The 24,643-nt window shown below is 42.6% G+C and overlaps 1 protein-coding gene across 4 annotated transcripts in view; it reads left to right on the top strand.

Moving 5' to 3' along the window:
- The window catches only part of ANKRD44 (ankyrin repeat domain 44), a 328,696-nt gene that overhangs the window by 273,854 nt on the left and 30,199 nt on the right, over positions 1 to 24,643 (top strand). For all 4 annotated transcript variants that reach the window (XM_081242878.1, XM_081242876.1, XM_081242877.1 and 1 more), the window contains exons 17-18: positions 15,333 to 15,404; positions 24,389 to 24,590. In XM_081242878.1, coding sequence (XP_081099004.1) covers positions 15,333 to 15,404; positions 24,389 to 24,590 — 274 coding nt within the window. The remainder of the gene's footprint in view (positions 1 to 15,332; positions 15,405 to 24,388; positions 24,591 to 24,643) is intronic.

The following is a 24,643-nucleotide window of genomic DNA, read 5'->3' as shown; positions in this document are numbered from 1 at the left end:
TTGAATAAGAGTGGTGAGAGTGGGCAACCTTGTCTTGTTCCTGATCTTAGTGGAAATGCTTTCAGTTTTTCACCATTGAGGACGATGCTGGCTGTGGGTTTGTCATATATGGCCTTTATTATGTTGAGGAAAGTTCCCTCTAGGCCTACTTTCTGCAGGGTTTTTATCATAAATGGGTGTTGAATTTTGTCGAAAGCTTTCTCTGCATCTATTGAGATGATCATGTGGTTTTTCTCCTTCAATTTGTTAATATGGTGTATCACGTTGATTGATTTGCGTATATTGAAGAATCCTTGCATTCCTGGAATAAACCCCACTTGATCATGGTGTATGATCCTTTTAATGTGCTGTTGGATTCTGTTTGCTAGTATTTTGTTGAGGATTTTTGCATCTATGTTCATCAGTGATATTGGCCTGTAGTTTTCTTTCTTTGTGACATCCTTGTCTGGTTTTGGTATCAAGGTGATGGTGATCTCGTAGAATGAGTTTGGGAGTGTTCCCCCCTCTGCTATATTTTGGAAGAGTTTGAGAAGGATAGGTGTTAGCTCTTCTCTAAATGCTTGATAGAATTCGCCTGTGAAGCCATCTGGTCCTGGGCTTTTGTTTGTTGGAAGATTTTTTATCACAGTTTCAATTTCAGTGCTTGTGATTGGTCTGTTCATATTTTCTATTTCTTCCTGATTCAGTCTTGGCAGGTTGTGCATTTCTAAGAATTTGTCCATTTCTTCCAGGTTGTCCATTTTATTGGCATAGAGTTGCTTGTAGTAATCTCTCATGATCTTTTGTATTTCTGCAGTGTCAGTTGTTACTTCTCCTTTTTCATTTCTAATTCTATTGATTTGCGTCTTCTCCCTTTTTTTCTTGATGAGTCTGGCTAATGGTTTATCAATTTTGTTTATCTTCTCAAAGAACCAGCTTTTAGTTTTATTGATCTTTGCTATCATTTCCTTCATTTCTTTTTCATTTATTTCTGATCTGATTTTTATGATTTCTTTCCTTCTGCTAACTTTGGGATGTTTTTGTTCTTCTTTCTCTAATTGCTTTAGGTCCAAGGTTAGGTTGTTTATTCGAGATGTCTCCTGTTTCTTAAGGTGGGATTGTATTGCTATAAACTTCCCTCTTAGAACTGCTTTTGCTGCATCCCATAGGTTTTGGGTCGTCGTGTCTCCATTGTCATTTGTTTCTAGGTATTTTTTAATTTCCTCTTTGATTTCTTCAGTTATCACTTCGTTATTAAGTAGTGTATTGTTTAGCCTCCATGTGTTTGTATTTTTTACAGCTCTTTTCCTGTAATTGATATCTAGTCTCATAGCATTGTGGTCAGAAAAGATAGTTGATACAATTTCAATTTTCTTAAATTTACCAAGGCTTGATTTGTGACCCAAGATATGATCTATCCTGGAGAATGTTCCATGAGCACTTGAGAAAAATGTGTATTCTGTTGTTTTTGGATGGAATGTCCTATAAATATCAATTAAGTCCATCTTGTTTAATGTATCATTTAAAGCTTGTGTTTCCTTATTTATTTTCATTTTGGATGATCTGTCCATTGGTGAAAGTGGGGTGTTAAAGTCCCCTACTATGATTGTGTTACTGTTGATTTCCCCTTTTATGGCTGTTAGTATTTGCCTTATGTATTGAGGTGCTCCTATGTTGGGTGCATAAATATTTACAATTGTTATATCTTCTTGTTGGATCGATCCCTTGATCATTATGTAGTGTCCTTCTTTGTCTCTTCTAGCAGTCTTTATTTTAAAGTCTATTTTGTCTGATATGAGAATTGCTACTCCAGCTTTCTTTTGGTTTCCATTTGCATGGAGTATCTTTTTCCATCCTCTTACTTTCAGTCTGTATGTGTCTCTAGGTCTGAAGTGGGTCTCTTGTAGACAGCATATATATGGGTCTTGTTTTTGTATCCATTCAGCCAATCTGTGTCTTTTGGTGGGAGCATTTAGTCCATTTACATTTAAGGTAATTATTGATATGTATGTTCCTATTCCCATTTTCTTAATTGTTTTGGGTTCGTTATTGTACGTCTTTTCCTTCTGTTGTGTTTCTTGCCTAGAGAAGTTCCTTTAGCATTTGTTGTAAAGCTGGTTTGGTGGTGCTGAACTCTCTCAGCTTTTGCTTGTCTGTAAACGTTTTAATTTCTCCATCAAATCTGAATGAGATTCTTGCTGGGTAGGGTAATCTTGGTTGCAGGTTTTTCTCTTTCATCACTTTAATTATGTCCTGCCACTCCCTTCTGGCTTGTAGAGTTTCTGCTGAGAGATCAGCTGTTATCCTGATGGGGATTCCCTTGTGTGTTATTTGTTGTTTTTGCCTTGCTGCTTTTAATATGATTTCTTTGTGCTTAATTTTTGACCGTTTGATTAATATGTGTCTTGGCGTATTTCTCCTTGGATTTATTCTGTATGGGACTCTCTGTGCCTCCTGGACTTGATTAACTATTTCCTTTCCCATATTAGGGAAGTTTTCAACTATAATCTCTTCAAATATTTTCTCAGTCCCTTTCTTTTTCTCTTCTTCTTCTGGGACCCCTATAATTCGAATGTTGGTGCGTTTAATGTTGTCCCAGAGGTCTCTGAGACTGTCCTCTGTTCTTTTCATTCTTTTTTCTTTATTTTGCTCTTCGGCAGTTATTTCCACTATTTTATCTTCCACCTCACTTATCCGTTCTTCTGCCTCAGTTATTCTGCTATTGATCCCATCTAGAGTATTTTTTATTTCATTTATTGTGTTTTTAATCGATGCTTGATTCATCTTTAGTTCTTCTAGGTCCTTGTTACCTGTTTCTTGCATTTTGTCTATTCTATTTCCAAGATTTTGGATCTTGGAAATAGAATCTTGGATCATCTTTACCATCATTATTCTGAGTTCTTTTTCAGGTAGACTGCCTATTACCTCTTCATTTGTTAGGTCTGGTGGGTTTTTATCTTGCTCCTTCTCCTGCTGTGTGTTTTTCTGTCTTCTCATTTTGCTTATGTTACTGTGTTTGGGGTCTCCTTTTTGCAGGCTGCAGGTTCGTAGTTCCCGTTGTTTTTGGTGTCTGTCCGCAGTGGCTAAGGTTGGTTTAGTGGGTTGTGTAGGCTTCCTGGTGGAGGGGACTAGTGCCTGTGTTCTGGTGGATGAGGCTGGATCTTGTCTTTCTGGTGGGCAGGTCCACGTCTGGTGGTGTGTTTTGGGGTGTCTGCGGACTTTTTATGTTTTTAGGCAGCCTCTCTGCTAATGGGTGGCGTTGTGTTCCTGTCTTGCTAGTTGTTTGGCATAGGGTGTCCAGCACTGTAGCTTGCTGGTCGTTGAGTGAAGCTGGGTGCTGGTGTTGAGATGGAGATCTCTGGAAGATTTTCGCCGTTTGATATTATGTGGAGCTGGGAGGTCTCTTGTGGACCAGTGTCCTGAAGTTGGCTCTCCCACCTCAGAGGCACAGCACTGACTCCTGGCTCCTCAATTTGGGATGATTTGTTGTCCATTCATGTATTCCACAGATGCAGAGTACATCAGGTTGATTGTGGAGCTTTAATCCGCTGCTTCTGAGGCTGCTGGGAGAGGTTTCCCTTTCGCTTCTTTGTTCTCACAGCTCCTGGGTCTCAGCTTTGGATTTGGCCCCGCCTCTGCGTGTAGGTCGCCGGAGGGCGTCTGTTCTTCGCTCAGACAGGACAGGGTTAAAGGAGCAGCCTCTTCGGGGACTCTGGCTCACTCAGGCCGGGCGGGAGGGAGGGGCACGGAGTGCGGGGCGAGCCTGCAGCGGCAGAGGTCGGCGTGACGTTTCACCAGCCCGAGGCGCGCCGTGCGTTCTCCCAGGGAAGCCGCCCCTGGATCCCGGGACCCCGGCAGTGGCGGGCTGCACAGGCTCCCGGAAGGGCGGTGTGGACAAGTGACCTGCTCTCGCACACAGGCTTCTTGGCGGCGGCAGCAGCAGCCCCAGCGTCCCACGCCCGTCACTGGGCTCCGCGCTTTCAGTCGTGACTCGCGCCCGTCTGTGGAGCCCCTTTAAGCAGCGCTCTTAATCCCCTCTCCTCACGCACCAGGAAAACCAAGAGGGAAGAAAAACTCTTGCCTCTTCGGCAGCTCCAGAGTTTTCCCGGACTCCCTGCCGGCTAGCTGTGGCACATTAGCCCCCTTCCGGCTGAGTTCTCGCCGCCAGCCTCAGTCCTCTCCCTGCGCTCTGACCAAAGCCCGAGCCTCAGCTTCCAGTGCCGCCCGCCACAGCGGGCGAGCAGACAAGCCTCTCGGGCTGGTGAGTGCCGCTCGGCACCGATCCTCTGTGTGGGAATCTCTCCGCTTTGCCCTACCCAGGTATGTGGTGAGTTTCTTGCCTTTTGGGAGGTCCGGGGTCCTCTGCCAGCGTCCAGCAGGTTTTCTGTAGGAGTTGTTCCACTTGTAGCTGTATTTCTGGTGTATCCGTGGGGAGGACGGTGATCTCCGCGTCTTACTCTTCCGCCATCTTACCCGGAACTCCGGGAGCACTTTGATGATTTTTTCACATTTGCGATAACTTCTGCAGCGATTCTTTGCAACTCCTTCAGTGGGTTAAAACCCTTGTTCTCTCCATAATCAGGTTTGGCTTCAACCTTGGATAAGTCCTTGTGTTTTCAGGAACCATGGTTATCTTCCCTAAAGAGAGTGACATTTCTTATGAGTCAATTTTAATGCTCGTCCTTATCTAGAATGCTCACTCATGGCAAGATGAAAAGAATTCTACTGTTTCATTATTTCAAAAACATATTATCTGGCTTTCTCTGGACTGATTTAGGTATTTACAACCAGAAAATGTGTTTCGAATTCTTTTACTAGTATCTTACCTTCCTCATAGTATTGGTACATCGATCGTATCAAAATTTAATTTGATATTAGTCTTCTTTATGTCCTTATGACAGAAGGCCAGAGTGTCACCTCAGGATGAGTTCTACCACTACCTGGCAACAGCAAACTGACATCGTGGTTTAGAAAGACACACTTAGCCTAGAGCATTTTTCAGTTACAAGACCATGTTCTGTGAAAGGTCAGGTTTGTTTGTTTATTTGTTTTGCTGGTTGGTCGATTTATTAAATGTAGCAATGCATATGGTATTCACATGGTTTTTCTAAAGGGAAAAATCCATCCAAAATATAAGATCCCAGTAATGTTTTTGATAGTTCTGCAGTGTCAAGGCAGCAAATGTGTTATCACCCTGTAATTAATTCCACTAGTGCTGTCTCATTCACTTATCAGATTTAAATTAAATTCAATAAACAGTATTGAATACCTCCTACAAGATATAGGTAGTCCCTGCCCCTAAGGAATTTGCAATTTAATGGCCATGAAGGAATGTACTCAACCAATAGTAATACTAGCCAGAATGGTGTTATTGATTTAATAAAGATATACCAGTCATGGTCATGAAAACACTGACCCCCCCCCACCCTAAATTTTGACTGGATAGGATGCTAAAGGGACCTTGGAAATCATCTGACTCAACCATCTCACTTTGAAAAAGAAATTTATGTTATTCTTTATTAGAGTAATCTATATTTGTTGTAGAAAGTTTAGAATATGTAGAAAAGTGGAAAGAAATCAAACACCCAAAGTCCCTATACTACAAAGCGGTTTTTATTAACTCTTTTGGTATATTTCCTTCCAGTCTCCTTCTCACATATTTTATTTTTTACATACATGAGATAGTATTAAATATGCAATTTTATGCATTGATTACTTTTCCATATACTATTCTGACATGATCCTTTCCCAGTGTTATTAAAAACTCTTGGTAGGGCTTCCCTGGTGGCGCAGTGGTTGAGAGTCCACCTGCCGATGCAGGGGACACGGGTTCATGCCCCGGTCTGGGAAGATCCCACATGCCGCAGAGCGGCTGGGCCCGTGAGCCTTGGCTGCTGAGCCTGCGCGTCCTGGGCCTGTGCTCCACAACGGGAGAGGCCACAACAGTGAGAGGCCCCCGTACCACAAAAAAAACAAAAAACAACAACAACAAAAAAAACTCTTGGTAAACATTTTTTAAGCTAAATAATGTTCAACTATTGGATCAGTCATAACTTAGACATTCTTCTATTTAGGTTGTTTATACTGTTTCACTATTGGATGGCTTTGGGCTTAAAACTTTCTCAGGATGTAGGTTTATGGGTCAAAGTTCATGAACATTTTTAAGGCTCTTGCAAGATAGTTTTTGAACACCACGCATTGTGTACCTTGAGTTTGCCTTTATCTTCACAGCAGGTTTCATTAGCCTTCCTTACACATACTACAGGCTCTTCTGCCTTTTAATTGGCAAGGAAATCACCAGGAACTGAATATACACTGGAGGGAGGAGATAAGCAGAGTTATCAAAAGCAGCTCCCAAGAAGAGTTGGAAACTTAATCTAGCTAAGCTTCTAGTAGTGCCCTCCTGACAAATGTGTTTTCTTCTTTTGAAGTTGCATAGACCTTGACTTACACAAGTAGAGAAAGTTAATGGTTCCTTACTTATGGAATTGAGTGGAGAAGGCAGAAATTAGATTAGATTCATGCATTTCTAGGAACCACTGAGTTTCCAGTAATTGTTAATAACAATTTCAAGCAACACGGCTTTCTCTAATAGCTGTGAAGGGGTGTGAGCAGAATCATGAGAAACAGTCACTGCTGTTACTGATGTGCCATTATGAAGGGAGCTAGTTTATTCTGGGCTAGGCTCAGAGGCCTGGCGTCCACTGAGGTCCAGTATGGCCTGAAACATTATATTAAGCCTGAGACTGGGAGACCTGTGGGATCCCCTAACCTCTATCCTGTGCCCCTGGGAGCCTCTGAATGGAGCGTTGACATAGGCTGGGGTGGTCTGACACTTCTGCAGACTCAGCCCCCTCTTCTGGCCTGAGCCAGAGTCAGGTCACAGCACAGTGGACTCAGGATTGGCCTTGAGGTTGCCTAAACAGCATCTCATTCTCAAGCACAGACAAGTGGAATGTGAAATAGAATTTCTGACAGAGGTGCCAACTTTCCAGGGACCTTGGTCTGCTTCCAGCCCTTTGACTTGAAGACTCATAAATGTCCTCACTGCTAAAAGGTAAATAACTCCATTTTTAAAACTTTCCTCAGAGCATCTCCTTGACATGGTCCCCAAGGATATTTTCTGATTGGTTCTCTAACTCCTCTTCGCCCTCCTCACCTGTGGAAGCTAGTTATGAAGTCCAAGTCGAACCAGCACTGACAAGAGCAAGGGTTACCTCACAGACCCACTGGCTACACCTTTCTGTTTTTATATTCCGAACCATACTTGGTTTCTGCTTTCTTAAATAGCACATTTAGAAACTGGTTTAGTTCAGCTGAAGGTCTCTTGAAATCCCTGAATTTTTTCCTGCCATATTTTCAAATAACTAGTCATAAGCTATACTACTTACAAAGCTTGGGTTTCCAGCTAAAGGGTAATATTTGTGTGTTTCCTTGCAATTTTGGATTAGATCACTGTTTTGTTAACCCAGCGGCCAGTTGGCTTATGGTCAAGTTCATATTTATTCTTGATTTTGTTATCACAGATTCACTTTTTAGAGAAAGAGGCTTAAACTTGGCCTTCTATTACCTCTGCTGTTTTAAAATCCAAGACGTTGAGGTGTTCTTTGTGTGAGTCCTCCGGTCCTGTGGAAATGCCTTCCAAATTCAGAAAATGTCCTATGAATTGTTATAATCTTAAATACAATCATTTTCTCAGGCCCCCCAAAGTTATAGAGCATCCCAGCCACCCCCCAGCCCGAGCTGAACCAGAGAGTTCACGTTTTACAAATAAGATGGTTGAAAAGCCTGCTTGCTCTCATCTTAGCTTTTTTCTCTCAATTCCCACTTCAGATGCCCATCTTTACTTGTCAGTGGGGGTTGGGAGTAGCTTGAATCTCAGACCTTCTGGTTTTTTCAGCCAAGAGAGTCTTGGCAAACGCAAGGTGGTAGGAGGACACTGTGGGAGAAGAGGTGGAGGTCAGGCAGTGCTAGATTCTCCATACGAGCTTCATAAATGATTGATCAATTGAGAAAAGAAGCAGTTCTGGGATTTTGGAGATAACCAGGAATAAGATTAAGTAGTCCAGATAAAGGCTTTATTAAAGCAGCCATTTTAATAGATTTTTTAGGCGGTCGATCCTTGGAATGAGTGCAAATTTTTTATTGAGCCAGTAGAAACTGATGGTGACATATTGGACGTGTACATTGGATTTATGAGTGTAATTCAATGTGAAAACTAGCATGTGAATGCATGGATTGTGTAAATGTTACGTATAAATTATATTCTTTGATTTATAACTACAAGCTTTATGTGCAGCACTCATTGACTTTTTATGATGCTGCTTGTTTGGCATGTATTCTTAGCTGTAACTGTGTTTCAAAAGAACCATTCTATTCCAGATTTTGACAAGGTAGGTTGCGGGTGATCTCTGTAGAGCAATGTTATTTTCCATTAATATTGCAGACCACAGGCTGAAGTACGAGTTTGTATAATGAGTCATGGTAGGAGCTCACTGTCTCCCTCCGGCCCCCATATTCTTCCCCTGAGTCGTTTATGCAGAGTCGAGTCTCTCAGCAGTGCTGTGTATCTGTATCATCCCGTGGACTCTATATGTTTAGAATCAATTTTAAATTAGAAAGAAAATTCTAAACAGAAACGTCAGTTTTGAATGACCTACAAATTGCTTTTCTCCCCCCTTTTTTCACATTGCCTTCTTAACTAACAAAGAAGAATCGCTAAAGGAAGAGGCATATTAGAGGAGCTAGCTTCCAATTAAGGTCCCCTGTGACTGCTGTGTAACTAAAATGACTACTTACCACTCCTAGGAAACAAAGAGGAAAATCTCAAAGATCAAAGGGAATTGTTGAAGTTAAGAGACATAAAAAGACCCACATACTTTAAAAACACACACACACACACACACGCACACACACACACACACAAACTCTTCTTGTATCCTACCCTCATCCCTGTTGGGTTTTTCTTTTTTTTTTTTTAATATCAGGGAAAAGTTTCAGCTTATCAGTTGATAGGAAGACATTGTTTTGTGGGGTAGATAACATGGGTTTTGAACTAGACCTGGTTCAGTTTCCTCATCTGTATTTTCCAGGCTGTGTGAACTTGAGCAAGTTACTTAATGGATTACTTGAGGATAGATTGAGGTGATCCATGGAAGGCTCAGCTCATAGTAAATGCTTAATACCTTTCAGTTGTCATCAGTGAGAATCTTCATCACTATCACTTATCACCACCAGCGCCTTCATATCACGGTCATCACGGCCTCCACCGCCGCCAGTTACTATCACCATCACCACCACCACCACCACCACCACCATCACCACCACCACCACCACCACCATCACCACCACCACCACCATCACCACCACCACCACCATCACCATCACCATGACCATCACCACCACCACCACCATCACCACCACCATCACCATCACCATCACCATCACCATCACCTCCTGACTCTCCTGGTTTTCCTCCTACACCTCTGTACCCTCCCCTCCTCACAACCCCTTTTGCAGACTCTCTTCCTCTTCCAAACCCTAAACACTGGGATTCCTGAGGTTTACGTCCTCTCTCACTACACATTCTCCCTGGCAGCCTCATCCACAGTGGGGGCGTCCTGTCTCAGCCATTGCTGATGATTCCCAAATCCATTACTGCAGCCGAGATCTCTCTTCTAAGCTTCAAACATTATATCCATCTGTCCACTGGACATCTCCCCTTAAATGTCCCAGCAGCACTTCAGACTAAAGCTCAACACGATTTCCCTCCCCTGACCTGTGCCTTCTCTTTGTTTCTTATCTTTTTTTTTTTTTGCTGTACGCGGGCCTCTCACTGCTATGGCCTCTCCCGTTGCGGAGCACAGGCTCCGGACGCGCAGGCCCAGTGGCCATGGCTCACGGGCCCAGCCGCTCCACGGCATGTGGGATCCTCCCGGACCAGGGCACGAACCCGCGGCCCCTGCATTGGGAGGCGGACTCTCAACCACTGCGCCACCAGGGAAGCCCTCTTTGTTTCTTATCTTAAAGAAGGCCTCACAATTCACCCTGTTACCAAAGCAAGAAAATTGGGTGTCATCCTTGACTCTACACTTTCCCCTTCCTCCGCTGTTCAGTCGATGAATGATGTCTGTTACACCTTCTAGGCTCTCAGGTTCATGTGGGTAACGACCATTTTAGAACTGGAAATCTCAGTGCCTAGCACAGTACTCAATAACTATTGAATGAATGAATAAAGGAGTGAATGAAAGTCCTGAATATCCCCACTTCCTTCCGTTTCCTCTGCCTCTTCTGTAGTACAGGCCACTGCCCGTTCTCAACAACTTAATAATTCATAATTTAGAAATCCCATAGTTGAAATATCCTAACTGATCTCCCTGCTTCTAGGGTTGCAGTTCTCACCCCCAGCACCACTGCAGTTCATTTTCCACACCGCACAGAGAGATTTTCACGAAACCCGAGAATCTGATCGTGATCATGCCTCTTCCCAGCTGAAAGCACTGCAATGACTCTCACTAATTATCCTGATTTGATGTCCTGGCTTACAGCTGTTATCCCGGTGCAATTGTCAATCTCATAAATGTCCTGAATTGGGCGATAATGCGATATGATCACCCCATACCTGATCTGTCGTCTGCTTACGTTTCCAGCCTAACTGCTCCTCATTCTTTCCTTACCCCTACATGCCATCTAGTCTTATTAAACTTAAAGCTTTTCATATTTGTTGTGTTCTCACATGCTCTTCCTTCTGCGTAGAAATTCCCTTCTCTCTTTGCCTCGCAGATTCCTACCATCCGGGTCTCAGGCTAAACCTTCCTTTACAGAAGAGTCTTCTCCGACCCCCAGGGTTATGTCAGGTACCTCTTCCTTCATGTTCCCATAGCATCTTGCATCCTAGCTCTAGCCACACTGTTTTCACTACCCGTTAACTTCTATGGGTTCCCCACTAGCCTCTAAGTTCTCTCAGGTCAGTGGCCACATCTGTTCGCTGCACAGTTGAATCCTGGTGCCTAACCCAGGCTCCCTGACAGAGATGACATTCAGCAAACGTGTAGTGAATGACTGAAGTAAAAACCCCATGCTGGGCTTCCCTGGTGGCGCAGTGGTTGAGAGTCCGCCTGCCGATGCAGGGGACACGGGTTCGTGCCCCGGTCCAGGAGGATCCCACATGCCGCGGAGTGGCTGGGCCCGTGAGGCATGGCCGCTGAGCCTGCGCGTCCAGAGCCTGTATTCCACAACGGGAGAGGCCACAGTAGTGAGAAGCCTGCATACCGCAAAAAAAAAAAAGAAAAATCACATGCTATTAGAATGATCAAAGTACACGTGTGGAAAAATCTTCCACGATAAATCTTCTGGGAATATGCCTACTTTTTGACTGTAAACAGTACATTGTCTTCTTGCTTCTGTTCATCGTGTTTGTGATAATGGTGGAAATGATTCTGTGTTCCTTTGATTAAAAGTTCATTCTAGGACAGGATTTGGAGTTGGTACGCACTGTCAATTCCAGGAACTCTTGCAGGTGATGATATTGCAAAACAAAGCAAAGAACAGCTGTTTTCTAGCCTTTTCAAGCAGTTGAAGCTACTTTTATTTCAACTATGTATGGCAGATGGTTTTAAAGTTATTAGTTTTGAAGTGAAAATTAAATTTTCTCTCATTATTCTAATGTATCCTAGATTGCTTAAGTTCCAAATTCTATTCTCACACTAATAAAAACAAACATAAAATGTCTCATACTTCCGATATAATTATTTGTATTGTATTATTTGAAAACTTGAAATTGTGTGCTTTTAGATGGTAAATTTTACACTGTTATTTGATCTACCAGAGAATGCAAACATTTTGTTTCACATGCATTGAGGAGAAAGGAGTTCTGGACCTATCTAGGGGTCTGTGTACATCATTCTATTAAGTGAAAAGGAAGGTTAATGGCTTTTATTCCAAACAGAAATAGCTTTAGTGTTTTTATTACAAAAACAATACACATTCATGGCCAAAAAAAATCAGGAAAGATAAAGAAGAAAATGAAAATCATCTGTATTCCCACTTTCAGGTTACTGTGTTAAACATCTTAGGGTATATATTTCTCATCTTTTTTTCTGCATGTGTAGTCATATCAATACAGTTTTAAAAATGGAAATGGTATCATTCCACACATATGGCTTTAAAATGTGTTTTTCCACTTGACAAGTTTGGGACTTTCCGGGAGAAAAAAATGGGTAAAGAGCATGTTAGGAAGTTTTGCTTTCTAGTGTGTTGAGTGGTGTAATTTCCCCTGCGCCATCCCCATTAAGAAAACTTAAATAATCGGTTTTACTTTTTGAATCAGTCAGGGTGCATTTGAAGGAAACAGAAGCCATGCTAGCTGTTTTAAGCAGAAGGAGATTTGATTTTTTTAAAATAGGTGTTTATATAATATTGTTGGAAGGTCTAGAAGAGGGTGCCCTAGGCTGATCCTCCAGAAATAAACCTAAACTGCACTTGGACTGCCAGGGTGGCTGCCCCTTCCTCATGGTCAGGGAGATGGGGAATCAGAAAGCAGCTCTGGAATGGCTGCTCCATAGACACACCACCCCAGCTGACGTACAGGGACAGACTTGTCACTGCCACTGCTATTGGCCCTAGAGCCACACAGCATCTGCTTAATCCACACTGCCAAAAACGGATGCCTGTATCCCTGTCTTGCTTCTCTACCGTCACGAAGATAGTAGCCTGCACGCAGGAAGCTGAAAGACAAGCTAAAGTCTCCATGACTCTGCTTACCATCAGAAATCAGAGATGCCGTCTGCTCACTTCTGTCTCTAAAATTTCAGACTGCACCTAGTTGGCAGAACCTAAATCAGATCGGAAACCCTAGTTCAAGGGAGTCTAGGAAATGTAGTTTTGAGCTGTCTAGTCTCTGCAGTAGAGGGCAGCCCAATCCCATCAGTCAGGAGGCTGGAGTGGACATTGAATACTGCCATATTCACCACACATCAAGGCTTTGGGTGTTGGGTTTTTGTCCCTTTTGGATGCATCACTATACAAAGAAGAACTTAACAGCAACATAAAGAGAGGGAGAGCTTATCAGAAGGGGTGATATATACCACTACAATTTATTTACTCCATCCCTATTGCTATTTATTCATTTTCTGTTGGTTGTTTTTTTTTTTTTCATATAAACAGTGTCTTGATAAACTGCTCTTAGCAGAGTCACTAATAGCCTCCATGTTCCTAAACCCAATGGGCAATTCTCAGGCCCCATTTTACTTGACCTATCAGGACTTTTGACACGGCTATGCATTCTCTCCTTAAAACTCTCTCTTCACTTGGTTTCAGAACCTCCTGCTCTCCTGATGTTCTCTCTAGCTTACCTGCTCAATCTGCATCTCCCTGCTGGTTCCTTCTCATCTCTCTAGCTCTTAATGTTGGGTGCCCAGGATCCAGTCTCCCTTCTGTGTTTACTCCCTGGCTCATCTCATCCAGCCTTATGGCTTTAAATACCCTGAAGTCCACACCCGTGTATCCTACAGCTGCCGATTAACATGTACTTTTGATGCTTTAAAAACATCTCAAACCTAACATTTCCAAAATCGAACTTCTGCTTTTTCCCACTACATATATTCCACTCACGTCTCCATTTCGGTTCGTGGAACCTCCATCTTTCAGTTTGCTTACAGCAAAATCCTGAGTGTCATCCTTTAATTCTGTCTCTCACATTCACATTCAATCCATCAGCAAATCCTGTTGATTCTGCCTCCAAAAATATACACAGTCCAACACTTTGCTCCGTCCCCACTTGCTCCCTGCTGGTCCAAGCCACTGTCTTGGACTTTTGCCCCAGATCTTCAGTGGTCTCTGTGCCCTCCCTAGAGTCTAAAAGTTAGAACATGTCACCCCTCTGCTCAAAGCACTCCAGTGAAATTCTATCTCACTCAGGATAGAAGTCACAGACTTTTTACAACAACCCAGAAGGCTCCTTGTGATACTACTACCCATGGTGCCACCATCTTTCTGATTTCCTTTCCTGTCATTCTCATCCTTGCTCACCTTGCTCCAGTCTCACTGATGATCTTAAGCATCTCTGTCGCTAAAGGACTCGTCAATTGCTGGCTCCTCTGCTTGGAATGCTCTTCCCCCAGATATCCACAAGGCTCTCTCGTCGCCCCCAGACGTTGTTCAGCCATCACCTGCTCAGTAAGGCCTTTCCTGATCTCTGTATTTAAAGTTACAAATGGACCTCTCCTCCAGCCTTCCGAACCCTCCTTCTCTGTTTTATCTTTCTCCATCGCACCTACGGCTTTCTAATTAATTATATAACTTCTTTTTTCTATTGCCTGCCCTGCCCCCCATGAAAAATTTGATTTTTAGATATATTTTTTATTATTGAATCAGTGCATGGAACAGTATCTGGGCACATGGGTAGTCATTCATCAAGTGTTTGTTGAATGAATATATTTCTTTATACATGTGTCATTGTGCACTTGTCTAATTATTTAGTGGGGATTAGTTCCTAGATATATTAATTCCTAGATATTCCTAGATATGCACAAAATTGCCCGGAAAGGTTTTAACAATTTGTTCTCCCAACAAGAGTCAATGAAATGTCTTTTTCCTGACACCCTCACCAACATCATACCCTAGTCACACTATCCGTTCCATTCCTTGAACTCACCGTGTTCATCCCCACTTGATGCATTTGCCCTGACTCCTTCCTGCTCCCAGAATGCTCTCCTGCCACACTTTGACTTGATTTCACTCTTCTTCTTACTCAGGTCTCACTTGAACTGTCATCTCCTTGCTTGGAGAGGCCTCCCCTGGCCATCAGCTGTAGAGTAACTTCCCAGTCACTCCATATCCCATCACCCTACTTTACTTTCATTACAGCATATTTCACTACCAGATATTTTCTTATGAGTATGTTGTTTATTTGTTTGTCTGTGCTTTCCTGCTCTAGAATGTAAGCTCCGTGAGAACAAGAGCTTCCTAAGTCTTTTGCAACGCTGTCTCCATAAATATGTGTTTGATAATGGAATGGACCCTGGGTATTGTAATTTTCTCGTTGTGACGATCTGCTGGGTGGGAAGTGGATTTAACATGAATTATTTGCCTAGATTGGTGAAGCTGAGCAACTCTTCAAGTATGAAAGCTTTCTTTTGAATAACAAATGCTAAGATGACCTAGAAGTTGAAATATTCAGTTAGCATATTTGTTTTAGATATGCTATATCAGATTTCTTATGTTTCTGAGAAGCTGCATGATTTCTTAAGTTTCTGAAGCCTGCTTTCTCATTTATGTCAACATTTGTATCCATAAAGTAGGATTCCTTCTGCAAATTGCACTCACGTACTGTTGTTTTCTTTGTGTCTCCACAGCTTTTGGAAAGAACCAACAGTGTTTTTGAAGAGTCAGATGCTGGTGCTACCAAGAGTCCGCTCCACTTAGCTGTAAGTGAGATGCTGTGGGCAGCTTCCCCTGTTACAAAAAGAACCTAAGTGTTCCTAAAACTAGGCTGCTCTTAAAAGGAAAGCATAGCAATGCATAATAACTCATGATGGAAACAGTACATGGGTAAAGGCTCAGGCTGCGGTGAGAAAGCATGTCTCAAATTCCAATCCCAGCTTCTCACTGGTGACCTCAGACACATTACTTACCCTGGCTGAGCCTCGATTTCCCCATCTGTGAAGTGAGGATACAGGAAAAGAGACAACGTGCATGAAGCTGTATCACAGTGCCCTTAATAATGATTGTTATACATTTTAAGTCTCTAAATTATTATTATCTAGTAGTTAAATCAGTAAACTGAGGAAATGTTTTATTTTGGTTTTAGAGATTTAAGTATAGACAGCAAGTACTGAACTTACAGATAATCGAATGCCACAGTTAAAAACTTGAGATATTTAAGTACAGACTTGTGACAGCAAGATGAAAATATGCATAACTGCAACTCTGCCGCTTCTGCCTGGGCTTGGAATCGGGGTCTCAGAGGAGGTATCAGGCGCTGATTCTTGTACTGGGTGAGATCTGGGAGGGAGGGGAACAGGAGTTATTCTGTCACCAGTAAAGCTTCCTTTCCACATCCCAGTCATTGAAGAGACATGCAGTAGCTCAGAGTGAGGATCCCCAAACTCTCTCTGAGGATGACCGAGCTGGGAAGCTCACTACCATTCTACTTCGGTTAAGGTCTTACTCACCGTTGATCAGCAGCAGCTGTTCCCTAGGGACCTCTCAGACTGGCAACAGCCAGCTCACCTACGCAGGCTCTGCTGAGCTGTGAAGCCTCGGTCCAGGGCCATCAAGAAGGTGTTTGGGGGCTTCCCTCGTGGCACAGTGGTTGAGTCCGCCTGCTGATGCAGGGGACGTGGGTTCACGCCCCTGTCCGGGAAGACCCCACATGCCGCAGAGCGGCTGGGCCCGTGAGCCATGGCCGCTGAGCCTGCGCATCCGGAGCCTGTGCTGCACAACGGGAGAGGCCACAACAGTGAGAGGCCCGCGTACCGCAAAAAAAAAAAAAAAAAGAAGGTGTTTGGATGCACCCGGAGGCTGGATGCTGGGAAGAGTAGGATGCTGGGTCTCTATGTTTAATGGTTATATGACATTTCACTCAGTACCATGCACACATAAGCACTTATTCAGTTTCCTTCTGATGAAAAATTGAGATGGAGATTTTGGAGAGCAGAGAGGAGTGTTGTATTGATGGCATACATAAGCAGTCAGGCAAGGTGAGAAGGGATGAGGCCATCCCATAAGGATTGGGATGAACTGAGCACACTCATGGGGCCCTCGCTTCTTTGCCAGTTTCCCCACATACTCACCAGCACACCTGATAACATCCCACTCACCACCCTCTGCCACACCTACCAATGTAGCGACCATACACGGACACACTCACACACTGAGTCCAGTGAAATCAGGCTAAAATGTCCATTCGTCTTTCTTCCAGACATGGGCTTAGAGTAGAAGAGGTGGATGGAGAGTGGGATACTTACATGTATTAAATTTCGTACCAATCGGCTCTTAGCACAGGTTGCTCTAAAGGGTGACCCTAGCAGCTCTGCCCAGCCATCTGCTGTGCCTGGGGAAGTTACCCCAGAGCTGGGAGAGGCCTATTGGAAAGGTTATCTAAGGTAGAATTCTCATGCCCTATGAAGGTGGGGTTGATTGCATTGCTAAGCCTGCTGGTAATATGAGAAGAGACTTTCCTAGCTTCCAAAAAATTCTATCATCTCTCATTCTTTTTTTTTTCTTTCAAAAATTATTGTTGAGTGCTTACTGGGTGCCAGGTGCTCTGCTAAGTGTTGTGGGTTCCCAGTCCTGTAAAGACAGGGTGGTACAATATCATTGGAGAGAGTTGGGCTTTGGTAGTTCTACACCTAGGGGATCCTAGCCACCAGTCTTCTCATTAGCAACTCGCCTGGACATGGTTTTTCCATCTGTAAATTAAAAGGAGTGAGTCAGTTAAAGATCCCCAAACCCTTTCCAATTTGTTAATTTATTTAATTGTTTTTTTTGTTTGTTTGTTTGTTTGTTTGCGGTATGCGGGTCTCTCACTGCTGTGGCCTCTCCCGTTGCGGAGCACAGGCTCCGGACGCGCAGGCTCAGTGGCCATGGCTCACGGGCCCAGCCGCTCCGCGGCATGTGGGATCCTCCCGGACCGGGGCAAGAACCCACATCCCCTACATCGGCAGGCGGACTCTCAACCAATGCGCCACCAGGGAAGCCCTAATTGTTTTTTGTGTGATTTTGGCCAAGTACCTAACCTCTTGTGTCTCAGTTTTCCCACTCATAATATGGTGAGAATAGCAGTACCTCTGTCATAGGGCCACTGGGGGGATGACCTGGGTTAATGCATGGAAAGCAGTTAGAACAGCACCTGGCACTGTCATCCTCTCGCTATCAGTAACATCACTATCATTCTTTCCTTTGACATATACTGACTGTGCGTGTACCAAACACTGTTCCGGGAGCTGGAGAGATGACAACAAACAAAACCCGGCCACTGTCCTTGTAGAGTGTGCAGTCTAGGAGAGACAATAGGCAAGTAAATATACAACGTGGCAGGTGGTCAGAAGTGCTGCTGCAAATGGGAGCAGTGAGACAGAGAGCATCGAGGTGGCAGACTGGGTGCTGTTTCCCACAACATAGCATCTCACGTTTGACCAGGGATGCGACGAGCTAACCATTTGGTCTCGGACAGAAGAATGCTCTGGGCAGAGTGCAGAGTTCCTGGGGTGAGAGCACACTTGGCATGTTCCCAGAACAGCAAGGCCACCATGGCTGGAGCACAGGGATGCAGGGAGGGTGGTAGGGGTCCGAGTGTCATAGAGGGGGCAGGGAGACGGGGTAGGGCCACAGACTCCGGGGGGAACTTTGACTTCTTCACTGAGCAAAAGAGGAAACCATTTGGAGGGTTTTGAGGAGACAGATGATGTGATATGACTTTTATCTTAGAAGGATCTCTTTAATGTCTGCATTGAGTTAAAATTGTCAGGGAACAAAGCAGAAACTAGACAACCAGGTAAGCGATGATGGTGATAACTTTGACCAGGGTGATAGCAGTGGGTCAATTCTAAAACTATTTTATTTATTCCCTCTAAAAGCTAATACTTTTTAAAGAAATTATTATTTGCTCCAAGAACCCCGCAATTATGCCCATCGCCCTCCCCAGGGCCCTGTGCAGCAATTAACTTGATTAAAACCCAAGGCACATTATTTCTTCCATGGAAGATTCTACAGTGAAAGAGAACCAGATGCCCCCAAACCTTGACTACCCCAAGAAACCTGACCGGCCTTGAGTTACTGTTTCCTGGCTGAATGAGTCAAGTCTCCAGGGTTATCTGCCCAGTGAATTTCATAAGCATTTCATCCACTTGAAAAAAATTAAATCAAGAAACAAGGCTATGCAAATGAAAGGCTCCAGCTGTCGAGATTTCCAGATGGACCCATTGTTTCATGGATTCTGTTGAGATCCCAAATTCTTTCTCCTTGCTGCCCTCAGTTCCAATCTAAAAAGTTCAAAGAAATTAATTATGTTTAAGAAGTATTTAAGTTACTTAATGAGATTTTTAAAAGTCTTTTGTAAAACAAATTTGAAATGTTTGATTGCCACCTCTAGTGAAGGCTTAAACTGGGTTGTCTATTGAAAGCCAAAATACTACAGGCTTTTTGAACCAGCATATTTGCTCTTTTGTGTGATTACTTCTTCCTGGAGATATTTTAGAAATTATTTGTGGAATTACCCACTAAACACCTGATTTAGGATGGGAATAGAAAGAAAAATAAGACAATGTGTTCATCATGCACTGCTGATATGAGAAAGGTCTTCTTTCCTGACTACCTGAGTCTCTTTCAGAGAGTTTAAAGCTTTATTTTATACTTTCTTATAGACTCTTAAGAACCACATAACTGCCTAAAGACAGAATCATGCATTTAACCACAGAATAGAATTCCATATTATGTGGTAGTCTGTTTCTAGGGTTAAGCCCTAAAGTGTGAAGGTAAGTGAAAATTCTTGTATTATCAAATTTACCTTTATTATTTCCCTTAAATTGCCCTGGAAGTACAGTATACGTAGTTTTATGTCTTCAACTCCATATCGTAATGCTTTTGGATACTGAAATTCAAGAGCTGCAGGCTTGACTAATGGAAGAAACAAAGGGAATTCTATATATAAATCTGGCCTTTCAGTCATCCTGTCTTTGAATTTTTAAGTGCCTGATATAGAAGAAAATATCGATTGGAATTCTGAAGCTTTCCTTCAGCAGGGTTCACTCCATTTTATTTTAATGTTAAGCCTCTTTAACACGTGCAAATGGGTTTATTTTTTGTTGTGAGAATTAAAGGAGAAACTGCAGGGGTCTTTTACAGGAGTTAAGTTCTTAAGTCAGCGCCTAAGTTAAGTGCCCTTTGATGTGACTCTGCTGTCCTGCACAGTGCTGATCCCTCTATATCACCTTCCTTCCTGAATATGTTTCTCTTTGCCCTGGGTTTTCTCTTTATTAAAATCTAAATATGTGAGCCATAGTGCTTTGTAGATATGCATGCAGTTTATAGGTTGCCAATTCTATTTTCCTAGGTTAAGTCAAATTGACAGAAACTGTAAATGTTTACTATCTTTGTCATCCTAGTAACTGCCACCGAAGGAACGAGCATTTGCAAATAGCATCTAGAACCATCTATTATCTACATGGACCCATTTCCCTTTGATGTAAAGTCAGGATTTCTACATAAGCTGAATCAGTCACTACCATTACAATTTAAAATTAGAAGAGGTGTTATGCAAAAATAAGCCACAGACTCAAACCCAGAGTCAAATGAGATAGACTGACTGACACCCTGATGTAGATGCTCCTGTCGCCACAGCCCTTTATAGGAGGATAGGTGCTCCCAAGTTGGCTTAAAATCACCAGTGGCGAGTTGATGATGGCTGAAACTAGGTGATGGGTATTTGGGAATTTGTGACACTATCCTCTGTTCTTTATATAAATTTGAAACTTCCTGTAATAAAAAGTTAAAGAAGCATATATCTTATGGTCTTGTTGCATCCTATCCATAGTAGGAGCTCATGAGAAGCCCACAGCTCAGGCTCTGGGATCTGACTGGTCTGCCTTTGAATTCCAGCTCCACCACATAAGGCTGAGGACTGAGTAACATCTCAGCCTTCCCGTGTCCTTGTTGGTGAGATGGGGATGACAATAGCATCCAAACCATGGCTTGTCGTAATCATCAAATAAGGTGCTACGTGTCTAGTCCTGCCTGACACACAGCAAGTACTCAGTGAAATTGACTGTTGCTTCAGAAGTTAGGTTAGACTAAAGGCTTTCCATCCTAGGTTTCTGATTCAATATTTGTTATTAAGCTCTCTGAGCCATTACACACAGGCACAAAAGTATTTTGCTTGAAAGTCAATTAAATGGAATTACTGGGAAAAATGATAAAACATTGCCTAAAAACATAGATTCTAGTGGTCACAGATTGTGGGTTTCAAACCTGACTTTGTCACTTACTAGCTTCAGTGATCTTGGGTGAATTAATTAACATTGCTTGTTTTGTTTTCCATCTATAAAAAGGATGTTTGCAAAGATTAGAGCTCAACACAGTGCCCTCAATAAATAGTTGCTATTTTTAAAATATATTCTTTTTTTTTTTTTTTTTTTTGCCGTATGCGGGCCTCTCACTGCTGTGGCCTCTCCTGTTGCGGAGCACAGGCTCCGGATGCGCAGGCTCAGCGGCCATGGCTCACGGGCCTAGCCGCTCCGGGGCATGTGGGATCTTCCCAGACCGGGGCACGAACCCATGTCCCCTGCATCGGCAGGAGGACTCTCAACCACTGCGCCACCAGGGAAGCCCTTAAAATATATTCTTATCACTAATACTAATAAATGATAATAGCAGTCATTATATTCATTCATTTATTCATCAAATAATTGTTGACTGTCTGTGCTGTGCACGAGTCTAGAGTACAGCAGTGAGCAATACACAGAAAGTACCTTCAGTCTTAGATAACAAACAAATCAATAGATATGTAACAGATATCAAGCGATAATAAATGCTATAAAGCTAAAATAAAGCAGGATAAGCGGGGTGGAGAGTATCCGATATGTTGAGGAGAAGGGTAGTGGGCTATTTTATATGGGCTCTGAGAAGCCGCCAGATAAGGGGACAGTTGAAGCAGAATTACTGAAAAAGCCTGTGGCTCTTTGGGGGAAGGGCTTTCCAGGCAGGGGAAACAGAAAGGACAGATGCAGTGGCCCAGAGGAGGACATGTGTTACTTAATCATAGGGGGTGCAGAGAGCAGGCTAGAGTGGTTGGAACACTGAGTTCCAGCACTCTCTGAGTGAGGGACTATGCTGACGGACAGGGTCAAGGGAGGCCACATCCTAAGGGCCTGAATGGTCATGAGAAGTTTGGTATTTTATTATCAGCGAGGGAATTATCAATGAGTTTTCATCAAGGAGTGCTATATCCAACTTGAGTTTCAAAAGATTTCATCCTGTGGCTGTTCAGTAATCGTTTGCAGGAGGGCAAGGACGGAAAGGGAAGCTTTTGCCATAATCCTGGCAACAGAGGATGTGGTATAGTGAGAACTGGATAGATTCTGGATATATTTTAAAGAAACAGTAGAGATGATTACGGCTTGGAAGTAGAGATGATCGTGGCATTGAGGGCTGCTACTAGTCACCCAACACCTGTGTGTGAATTACAACAGGGATATGGATAGATATTTCCTGCCGGATGCCCGAGAACCTGATGACACCTCTGTGTGGTTAGCAAAAGTGTCCCTTCCTCTCAGCAGACACATCCCTGTACCAGGGCATGGCAAGGCCGTGGGAAGGGGTGGGGAAGCTACTTGTTAGCACCCCCTTGCCCCAATGTCCCGGAGCCCTTATGTAGGGCTAAAACCCTGGGCTTAAGAGGGAAGACAAAGAGGACTCCAAAATATTGGGCCTGAGCAACTAGAAGAACAAAATTGCCACTTACTGAGATGGAGCAAATTTTAGGAGGGAAGTTAAACACTCAGTTTGGGACATGTTAAGCTTGAGATGCGTATTAGGTATTCAAGTGGAAATTTCAATAGACAGTTGAATATATATGTCTTGCAAAGTAAAAGAAATAGTTAGAACTGGGATATAAATTTGGGATTCATCAGCATACGAGTTATTATACTACATATATATGTTTAATATGTAGCATAATAATCATAATCTTTTACAAAAATAATATAATGAGAGAGTTTTAAAAACAGTTCCTATCAGCACTCTTAAATCTTGTGGGTCATTTAATCTAGTTTTTGTTATTGTTGTGGTTGACATGTACTTGGGAAAAACATTCAAATGGTTTTTTAAAAGATAAGGTGAAATGAGTCCACGTGTTCATTACTTTACCTCCCATTTCTAGAGGTAACCACTGTTAACAGTTTCCTTTGTATCCTTCTAAAATTTTCTATGAATACAGAAATATACATAGATACAGATATGTGTCTATCTGGATATATTTGCTTTTTATAAAATTGCTATATGTACTATTTGCAACTTTTTTACAATTTTTGATAGATTTTTGTCAAATCGCCCTCCACAAATGTCACACCAATGTATACTCCCACCACCAGAGCATAGATTGCTTTTTTTCACCGTGTCTTATCTAATACTGGACATGCCCAAACTTAATCATTGACATTTGGTAGTTGAAAAATAGTACCCTAAAAATTTACATGGTTTTTTTCGTATGTGTGTTGACCTTTTATATTTCTTTTTCTGTGAGCTGCCTTTTCATGTCCTTTACACATTTTCCTAGTTTTTAAAATGGTTTGTATAAGTTCTTTGTGTATTAAGGAAATTAGTCTTTTGTCCGTGCTAAGCCGTTTTTCAAATAAATCGTGCCTTGAGTAATTGCTGCAGTAGAAAAACAGAAAGTGCAGGAGACATAAGAGGAAACTTTGGCTGCTGACGACACTGGGGACAGGCTTTTCCTCTGTCTCCTTCTTTACTTCCCTCCACCAAATCCCCACCCCCACCATATCCTTATCTGTTTTCTTTCTTTTATTTCAATGTCCTTGGCCTTATATGTGCATTTACTTTTTTTTTTTTTTAACCTTATAGACAATAAAAATTACCTTTCGGACTTTTCATTTTGTGTTTTAGTATGAAGCCTCCTAACTTCAATGCAGCATAGGACTTCACAATAGGTCTGAACTTGGCACTGATGTATGTGGAATATACTTCCATAATTGGTTTTATATTTTCATTATAATCAATGGAGGAAACAAAGCAGAGAAGAGGAAGCATCAACTATGTATAAGACACTATGCAAATCCTGTGCAATTTTATCTCTTCTCATCTTCTCTGGAAGGCAGCTTTTATTGATCTCCTTTATAGATGAGGAAACAAAGTCTAAGTGAAATTAAGAAACTCACCTAGGATCAGGAGGTTGAAATTTAAAATGTTGGCCTGTGGCAGAAGGTCACTATGCCCCTGTTGAATTACAAAGTCCACAGTGTTTTTAGTGTTTTTTTCCCTCGAGGTTTAACAGAAAAGCCTCCTGAAAAAAATATTCTGATTGCGTTAATAGGTTTAGGACTGAACTAGCAGATGAAAAAATATATTAATTCATTCAGCTATTAGTCTGCATTAGATTATTAGATCAATAGATATAAATATAAGAATACATTGATACATTTAGTACCTTTGGAATAAATTATTTGACAAAAGAGAAAGAACATGAAGAAATGCATATGTGACTGTGAGGTCTGTGCGTTATAATTTTTCCACCTAACTCTGGTTTTGCCTGTGTTTCAATAAGTATTCCAAGCATCTTTCTGATGTGCTCTTTGGAATGGTCTCCATGCATGATCTGAGAGCCTTAGCCCCTCACATGGATTGTTGTGGGATTTAAGGTGAGCAAGCATTTGAGCGGTTGGTTTCTCCTTTGCAGGCCTACAATGGGCACCACCAGGCCTTGGAGGTCCTTCTGCAGTCGCTGGTGGACCTGGACATCAGGGATGAGAAAGGCCGCACTGCTCTGGATCTGGCTGCCTTTAAGGGACACACAGAATGTGTGGAAGCACTTATCAATCAGGGTGCATCCATCTTTGTGAAAGACAATGTAACCAAAAGAACCCCACTTCATGCCTCAGGTAGGTCTTGTCAAGAGTCTGGTTACCCTAGTTTTGTGGCCCACTTGTAAGTT

Source organism: Mesoplodon bidens (assembly GCF_964165515.1).
Source record: "Mesoplodon bidens genome assembly, chromosome: 8".
Lineage (NCBI taxonomy): Eukaryota > Metazoa > Chordata > Mammalia > Artiodactyla > Ziphiidae > Mesoplodon > Mesoplodon bidens.
The sequence above is the reverse complement of the archived record's forward strand: the minus strand, read 5'-3'. Positions and strand labels throughout refer to the sequence as shown.